General features: G+C 44.0%; 1 protein-coding gene across 1 annotated transcript in view; it reads left to right on the forward strand.

Moving 5' to 3' along the window:
- The window catches only part of PSTPIP1 (proline-serine-threonine phosphatase interacting protein 1), a 41600-nt gene that overhangs the window by 13015 nt on the left and 18907 nt on the right, over positions 1-9678 (forward strand). The window contains exons 4-6 of the mRNA XM_018567631.1: positions 4654-4688; positions 6172-6278; positions 8120-8182. Of these exons, the coding sequence (XP_018423133.1) occupies positions 4654-4688; positions 6172-6278; positions 8120-8182 (205 nt within the window). The remainder of the gene's footprint in view (positions 1-4653; positions 4689-6171; positions 6279-8119; positions 8183-9678) is intronic.

The raw sequence follows: 9678 nt of genomic DNA on the forward strand, positions 1-9678 counted from the left end.
CTCGCTGTTCGGGTCACCACAGGCCCCAAAGGGGAGCTAAGGGTCTCCGGGGGTCTGGGCAGAGCCGAGGACCTATGTGGGGGAAAGTGGTGGACTACGGTCAGCGGGCGGGGGAGCACAGCTGGGGTAAAATCCAAACATGGTGAGATGCTATCACCTAGACATCAGGAACTGTATAAGGAGGGACAGGTAAACAAGGTCCCAACCTTATCAACAAAGACATATGTAAGTGCATTTTCAATAACATAGAAACAACAGCAGCAAAAACTAAAGCTAACATTAGTATCATCAACACAGTGAGCAACAGTGGGATGGCCATCGTGGAGAGCATCCGAGAAGAGTGGTTCATCTGGTCCCGTCCACTGGGATAGCCCTCTAGAGGGAGGCTGCGCTGGAGGTAAACACAAAGGCAAAGGTATCAGAGAAATGATAAACTATATAAGGCGGAAAACTCAAAAGTTTCTACCTGGTGCAAACAGTAACACACAATACACACCTGTCCAGGGGGGTCCAGTGCTGACGGTCCAGAGGACATCCTGCAGTCCGGCAGTGGCTAGGTCTGGTAAGGCAGGGGGTGAAGTGGCAGTCCAGTGGTATTTGGGTCCAGGGGCATTCAGCAGAAGGAGGGATAGCCCGAGGGCCAGTCCTTGCCGACTGGGGTGGTCCCGCTGGCAGGATAGTCCGAGGGCAGAATGGGGTACCAATGTGGAGTGTTCCGCATGGCCAGGGAATGTCACTAGCCAGTAGTCATCAGGGCAACCAGCGGGGACTGTATACGCAGGAGCCCGCTGGGGATGAAGCATGAAGGCAAATCGTCACGAGGCCTCGGAGGTTTAGGGCTCATTAGCCGTGGGTGCAGGGCGGAAGGCCCTGGGCCTGGTCCAGGAAGTGCTGCGGCGCCTCTGGGGGAGAGGCCGGTGTTTGACGTCTAGGTGAGGGCCAAGCCAGTTCGTGTCCTCCACAGGTGGCACTTCTAGGAAAGTGAAAAGTTCCTCCAGTTGGGTCGGGTGACGTAGAAGGAAGGTCCGGCCGTTCCGGCGCACACTCAGGCTGAAGGGATATCCCCAGGTGTAGAGGCCCCCAGCCCGGCGGATCTCGAGGAGAGGTTGTAGGGTCCGCCGCATATGGAGTGTGCGGCAAGATAGGTCTGGAAGGATAGAAATGTCCACTCCGTCAAAGGGGATGGGGCCCTTCTGCCATGGTTTGTGCATGATGGTTTCCTTCTCAGCGAAGAAATGAATACGACAGAGAATGTCCCTAGGCCTCGGGTCCCCGTCTGGCCTGGGTCCTCCCACGCGGTGGACTCGGTCTATCTCCAGGGGGGAAGCCGGAGCCTTGTCCAGTATGAAGTTGACCCCTATGTGATTACCTTCAATATTGGGTATAGAAATGGGAAGACGGTTCCGATATTCAAAAAAGGGTCCAGATGCCATCCGGGGAACTACAGACCGGTTAGCCTTACATTGGTAGTTTGTAAAGTGTTAGAGGGCATGATTAAGGACCACCTAGTAGAATTTGTTCGGGAAAATTGCACAGTAAATGACAACCAGCATGGATTTCGGAAAGACCGTTCTTGTCAGACTAACCTGCTAACTTTTTACGAAGAGGTAAGTAGAGATCTGGATGGATGGAGGGAGGCCGGTGGATGTGGTATACTTGGACTTTGCTAAAGCATTTGACACAGTACCTCATAAACGTTTACTATACAAGCTGAGGTCTATGGGCATAGATGAATTAATGTGTACATGGATAGAGAACTGGCTACAGGAACGAGTACAAAGAGTATCGATAAATGGCACCTTCTCGGATTGGGCTAGGATCATGAGCGGCATTCCGCAGGGGTCTGTGCTGGGCCCAATGCTGTTTAATCTATTAACGATATTGGGGAGGGGGTAAACAGCCATGTTTCAGTGTTTACTGATGATACCAAAATAGGGAGGGTAATAGACACTGAAACTGACGCTATAACATTACAGTGGGATCAGTGGGCAACCAGATGGCAGATGAGGTTTAATGTAGATAAATGTAGAGTTGCGCACTTTGGGGTTAAAAACAAAAAAACGGATTACACACTAATGGAAGCTCCCCTCGGAAAGTCCGAAAGGGAAACAGATTTGGGGGTCATTGTAGACCACAGGCTGAAAAATAGCTTGCAGTATCAGGCAGCGGTAAACAAAGCAAGCAGAGTCCTTTCCTGTATCAAGAGGGGAATGTTTTGCATGGACAAGTCCGTAATTCTGCCACTTTATAGATCACTAGTTCGGCCTCTTCTGGAGTATGCGGACCAGTTTTGGGCACCAGTGAACAGGGAGGATACAAATCATAAAAGGGATGGAGGACCTGAGTTATTAAACATGTTCTCCTTGGAAGTAAGGAGATTAAGGGGGGACATGATTTTCATGTATAAAATGTTTACCGGGGATAGTTACATTAGCAGCAAACCTTTTACAATTAACTCGATGACAAGGATGAGAGGCCACCACTTAAAATTGGTGGAGAAAAAATGTCAGCACAAGGGGCGAAGGGGTTTCTTCTCAGTTAGATCGGTCAAGCTCTGGAATTCGTGGCACATGCTGTGATTTCGGCTAAAGGTGTGGAATCATTCAAGAGGCGATTGGACGATTTCCTCAGGGACCGTAATATACAGGGGTACAAGTACTCTTAAAATTGAAAACACACAAGGGACCTATACATACTACACACCAATAGGAGCATACACACATACACAAATAGGTTGGACTTGATGGACATGTGTCTTTATCCAACCTCAAATACTATGTAACTATGTGGGGTCTCCCTGGGGCTGTGAGGGGTCTCCCTGGGGCTGTGAGGGGTCTCCCTGGGGCTGTGCAGGATCTCACAAGGATTGTGCAGGGTCTCACAAGGGCTGTACGGAGTCTCAAGTAGGCTGTGCGGGATCTCACCAGGGGTCCAGAGGGTGGATGCAGGCGGGGGGGTTGCTCAGGAAGAACGAGATGTGCGGCCGGCGCTGTAAACAGACGCCTCAAATCACAGGAAGTCTGCCAAGGTCCCCTGCAATCACGGGACCTCAAGCAGCGCTTCAGTTTAAAATGTTAAAGTGCCGGTATCCGCGTTTAGTATCTGGGCATTTTCATGAGTACTCAACAAAATGTGCAGTATCAGCAGCGATACCGATATGGTGCATCCTTATTACATACTGACACACACAGAAACATTACCAGACATATCAACATTACTCCCAGAAATCCTGACAATACACACAAACCTATAAAATATACTGACATTGCATGGAAAGAAACCATCACAAACACATATACTGACATTATAAACCCATGCAGACATTAACACTGGTACTGTATATAGTTACATTTTGTTTTGAAGGATGAAATTTGATCAAGTTTGGCAAGTGCCCCCCATGGGAAAAGAAAATGTGTCCTTTGGCCCCCAAGGGAATTGAGTTTGATACTCCTGCTCTACAACAATGGTCCTCGGATGTTCAGAACAGAATCCTTCATATAAATAATTCCTTACCTACTTCTTAGCTCACATGACCCTGGCTATACCATATGAAGTTCTGGACCAAATAGGCCGGTGCTAGGATCCTTGCCTACACAGCTAAGGTGCATTTTTGCACCTTGCCTGCACCTGAGGTGCCACGCGTGTCGGGATCCTCTGGCAGTTGCTGGCCAGCTAAATTAGGACCCCACCTAAGGCTCCTCCCACTGGACCAGCGCTGACTCGCCGCTGCTCTCCCGACCGAAGGTAAGTGGAAAAAAAACATAGCGCAAACATCGTGGCATTTTGACAAGTACAAGTACTTGTCAAAATGCCCTGTTTTTTCTGCCCTCACCCTGCAGCGCCGTAAGTCGGCCGCCTGACTTGCCTTGCGGTAGCGCCGGGCCTGTTGATACCCATTAACATAATTATAATTATATGCTTAAAGCTGAACTTGGTTAAAGGTTAAAACCAAAAGCACTGTGAAGTTTTAATACTCGTTTTTGCCTAGGGGTAACATAAACAGCAGTTTTACTTACCAGTGGCCAGAGCTCTGCTCTTCTCTCTCATGCTTCAGGTTGTCGACAGGCCCTCAGCGTTCTCACTTATAATGCAGAACTGCTGGTCCTGCATGTTACATGATGATGTCAGAGTGCTTGAGGGAACCAGGTTGTGCTGCTTAATGTGATGCAATCTCAATTTCCCCAGACTACATATGCCATCATGCATTGCTTCCAGCAAGCAACGATAATGTTACATATTTCTGACATTGAGTTGAAGTTCAGAAGGCAGTCTCTGTGAGGGTGGTGACACAAGAAAGTGCACATTCACGTGGCTGAGCAAAACTGTATCAGTGCACTGAGGAAGTACATCCTATGGGCATTTTCAATAAGTTTGCAAACTTCTAGCTCGATATGGATATAAGGAGTGAAATTGAATTTATGGAAAGTTGAACCAAGTATAGAAATACATATTCATTTTTAGTCTTTAACCATAGATGCTCTATGGCTTGCATTGAAAATCAGATAAATATAGACATGCAAACTGATTTCAGCCTTTAATGAAGTGGGCCAATTTTGCTTGTGGTGAGCTGATTCTCGTTACACATGTTTATTGAGCGTCTAATCATATATTAGATGATGATGATGTATTCATTCTTCTTCTTATGAATTCCAGCAAACTGCGAGGATCATTTGAGGCATTAAAACAGCGTAAGTAAATCCTATTTTTTCATTCATACTGACACAGGCTTTGGGAACTTTTGCATTTATAAAGTATTTTCAGGCTTTGCTGTTTCTGAGAAAGGGATTGATTCATGGGAACAGGATCATGTGCTGGTGCAGAGCAAACACTACATTCTACAGATTACAAATCCACAAAATAAAACTGAATACAAATATAGGAAACGATAAAGAAAAAGAAGATGCAAAGACCTAATTTCAAGGTTATTGTTACTGTTTCCGTACAATTCATGTTTATTTGCTTTGTTACTTAAAGGAGTTGTAAAGTCCCAGCATTTACTATCCTGGTATAACATCAACATTGTAATAGGAATGTTAGATAGAAAAAAACTGCGCTAGGAATAGGCCTGGTTCACACCTGGGCGTTTTGTAGCGCGTTCCTACGCTCTGCAAAACGCTCAAACACCGAAATCCCATTATTTCCTATGAGTATGGTTCACACCTGGGCATATTACAGGCTGTATGAACGCGCTACAAAACGCCCTGCGCCAAAAGGAGTACAGGAGCTTCTTTGTATGAATTGTATGAAATGTGAAATTGTCACAAAGTGATAAACAATTTTGTGTAATTCACAACACCTGTGTTGTACAATGCCTGTGCTGATGATAGTAAGAAAAAGCTCTAGGTCTAATGGACTCTAGACACTATAAACCACAATAAACATAGAAAAAAAAATGTGCTAGTACATCTCATAAAATGTGTACATATAGAAAATCCTGTGTTAAATCTCACAAGTGATGTACAACTCCCTCTCAATCTACATAACCACATGTGAAGTCCATTACTTCTTGCGCTGAACTTTTATAAATGAACTCCTGTGTGTTTAGGTTTTAAAAGCCTGGTTTCTGTGCACAATTGATATATATTGCATCAGGGGCGTCCCGAGGCTGGGTGACACCCGGAGCTAAGACCGGGTGACACCCCGCCGTGACGTCATTGCGCATGCTAACTCTCTAAGGCCTCATGCACACCACGTATACAAATGTTGAGTTCAGGTGCATTTGGAGCGCATTTCTGGACTCATGTAATGCTTTTCTATCACTGAATGCACACCTAGGAGTCCAGCAGCATCTACGTGCCTTCAGTCTAGGTCAGTTTACCCACAATAGAAATTTCTGCGCTCTGGGTCCGACTAGCGCAGTTTTATGCCGCTAAACACGTGCAAACGCATGTAAACGCGTATAAAGGCGACTAAGCCCAGCCCAGAAAAAAGTGATCTGGGAAGCATAAAGTTGTTTTATACTTTCCAGATAACTTCTGTTGGGCTTAGTCACAGCCTGCTAGTGTGCATGAGGCCTAATTCTAATAGGATCACATTAAAGAATTGTATAATTTTTGAACAAAATGTTTGTGTTTATTACCACTTATTAGAAACTGACTTTAGAGAAATAATATAATACATATTGCTGTTTGTGTGTGGAAATATTTCAGTATGTGCTTTGTGCTGTTGCAGAAATTGAGAATATTGGTAACTCTCACATTCAACTAGCAGCAACTGTGAGGGAAGAACTGCGGAGTTTGGAAGACTTCAGAGAGAGACAAAAGGAACTGAGGAAAAAGGTATATTTGCGGTGGGATGCAGTACACCAGGAAGGTCGCACTATGAGGGGAATTTATCAAAACTGGAGCAGACAAAATTTGGAGCAGCTGTGCACAGCAACCAATCAGCTTCTCTCGTTCATTTTCAAATCTTAACTGAACAAACTGAAGAGTGAAGCTGACTGGTTGCCATGGACAACTGCTCCAGATTTTGTCTGCTCCAGTTTTGATAAATTCCTCTCTCTGTATTTTTCAGCCGCTTCATTTATGTATTTTCTCCTCATTAAAATCTCAGCTCTACTACTTTTCTCAGCAAAAATTGGTTAAGGTCAGCAAAAATCATTTCTTTTTATTTCCTCATGTTGCCTCGTGGTGTCGCAATGGGAAAACTTGGAGTAAACACAGACTAGCACAAAAACCCGAACAAAACAGCAACATGCTGGAACAGTGCCAAATATTCTAAACGTACCCTTACTTTAAAGCTACATTAACTTTAGGTGCGTTTATATGCCTTTAAAATGGTTTTCTAAACACACACATATATATTTATATATATATACTGTATACATCTAATGATTTCCATTGGATCTATTTAAACCTTGCTTTAGATGCATTTATCTGCAGTCAGTTTAGCTGCGTTTAGAAAAAATACAAATCAGGTGCATCCAGGAATCAATTTTAACTTCTAAACGCACCAAAATGCATTTAAATGCAAGACTTGTTTATTTGCTGAAATCTCACTGGCTACTCTAGTGGGCAAAGAACAAACGCATCTAAATGCATATGCGTGTAAACAGGTGTCATTTTAAGCATCTAGAAGCATAAACAAAGCATCTAGCCTGAGAGATTTTGCAGACACATCTCTGCATAAAAACACAAGCACCAAGTGTGAATGAAGCCTAGAACTGAACTCCAGCCAAACAGCTGCATACATATACGGGAACTGTTTTACCTGTCAAACGATATGCATTTCTGTCCATTCAATTCTGAGAATACACACCAGGCAGGCAAGGAGACCTGATTTTTTTTTCCACGGCTGCAGTTTAGTAACACAAGTATGCTCACCACCCCGACCCTGCGACTAGACAGTAAAAGGAGAAGCAGCAGACTAATGATTGCTTCTCTATCCCTCTGTCTCTCCTCCTATGAGAATGCCCCTGCACTGCAGCACAACTGATTAATTCCCTGTGTTGCTTTTCCCTCCCCAAGTTTGAGCTCTGCTGTACAATGACTGTAGGAGGCTGACACCAAGTCAAATTCAGGCATTTAGACTTCTTGCATGAAAAAAATAAATAAATACATTTAATGATTTTTTGGTGTCTCTTATATCTGCCTGGAGTTCAGCTTTAAAAGAATAGCCCACCTATCTGACCATGTTTTCTGTTACACCCATATTTAGGGTGTAACATGAAATATGGCCACATTCCCCAGCCCCTTTACCTTCAAGCCACCTCCCACTTATCATCCATGGGGGCTTCTGTTTAGGTTTGAATTTGTCATGAATGAGTATGGCTCCACCCAGAAAGCAGCATCATCCATTCACAGGATCTATGAAGTTCCATTTACCACCACGGCAGAGGGATCTTAATGGAGCACAAGTGTGGTGATGTCACCACAGGTGTAGTCCGTTGATTACTTCCTCCAGCCCCATAGCAGAAGGTCTGTACTCCCATATGGGCCTGGGGCTGGCGGAAGATTCTTCAGGAGCCTATGCATTTTACTTTATTGCTTACTGTATTTTGCCCATCTGGGTTACTAACATCAAAACAAGCAGATATTTAATTGTGGCTGCCTAATCATTATATGATATTATGAACTATCACTCCAATGTCAGGCTAATGTATCTTATTGTTTCCTCACAGTATGAGAATGCCATGGAGCGCCTACAGAAGAATAAAGTGTCCTTTTACAGGAAGACAATGGATGTAAGTTGCTGAGTTTATTAAAAACCTCCAGGGTTATTCACATAAGGGTGAAGAGTTTGGAGAAGGCGGGGGAAGTGAACAATCTAGGACAACATAGCTGATTTGGAAACATTCTGTAATTCAGCTCCCTGTCCAGTTCAGCTATGTTATCCTAGATTGTTCACTTCTTATGCCTTCTCCAAACTCTTCACCCTCTTATGAATAGCCCTGTATATGTCTACTGAACCTTGACCAAATTATAAGTGAAAAGCTTAAACTCAGCTAAGGGTGCCCACACACCTTACGATAATAGTATGATAATCACGGGAAATCCCGCGATCATACGATTATCGTAAGGTGTGTGGAAGGCGTGCGACCTCTACTACTGTAAGGTCGCACGACTTTTAACTTACGAACATGTTCGAAAACCCGCCGAGCATCGTACGAAGTTCGGCGGGTGTGTAGCATGTTCGTAAGATAAAAGCCGGACGGGCCGCTGTGCGCAAGTGCACACTGCCCGCTCGGCATTGCGGTCATCGGAAGCCCGCGCTGCTTGCGATCATCACAATTATGATCTGCCTGTCCAAGATAGGCAGATCGTACATTTTTTAAATTACCTTACAACCATCGCAAGACAGAGGTCTTGAGATGGTTGTAAGGTGTGTGCCCAGCATAACAGAGTAAACACGACCGCCAGTCAGATGGCTGTGATCCACATGGATTTCTTACTCCTCCAGTCGTACCATATTGGTCCATCTTCACCAGGAGGCACCACTTATTTACACAGATTTGGGGACTTTGTATATCTTATTTACTTAACGTTTTGCAGTACATTGTTCTGAGTCAGTACAATGTAGAACTATCATTGAGTCCTTAAGCAGATGACTTATTTGGCTGGTTATGAACTGGTGGGTGGAGTTGTATGTGTTAATTTTAATTGTTTTAAATCTTGTTCTAGTGTGTTTTTTGTCATTTGTATGCTTCTGAATGTTAAGACTATTACTTTTCTAATAAAGTAGTAAACACTTATATTACTTCATTTGTAGCTGTGCTGACATTTTTATTTGTAGAGGGGAATTGTGTTTGTGCAGCAGCCATTAGAAACTAGAGTGGCATTTTTCTGGTCAAGACTAGAAAATTTAAAGAGGCACTTGCTATAGACATCCATAACCTTGAATGCTTAGATGTGGAGGTAAGGTGAGGTTTTACAGCAAAGCTAGCACTTTGAGTTCTGTCCTGCTCCTTTTATGTGCCATTACTCACATGGTTTTATTGTTGTCATAGGCAATGCAATTTTTTCCTCATAGGTTCTGCTTAACATCTGGTGATAAGATAAAAGTCTAGCTCAGCCACCTACAAGTAAGGCTGACATGTACTTGTTCCCAGCTCTCTGCTCTTTAGTGAACATGTACCATACCATTAGAATTATAAAGAAACTTGTTTTTTTTTTATGCTGTACACATTTAATAATGAGCCACTTTCCACAACCTAATGTGGATATCCTGGGGGGGCTGGGG

This window comes from Nanorana parkeri, unplaced genomic scaffold (assembly GCF_000935625.1).
Source record: "Nanorana parkeri isolate BGI_ZX_2015 unplaced genomic scaffold, ASM93562v1 scaffold1078, whole genome shotgun sequence".
NCBI lineage: Eukaryota > Metazoa > Chordata > Amphibia > Anura > Dicroglossidae > Nanorana > Nanorana parkeri.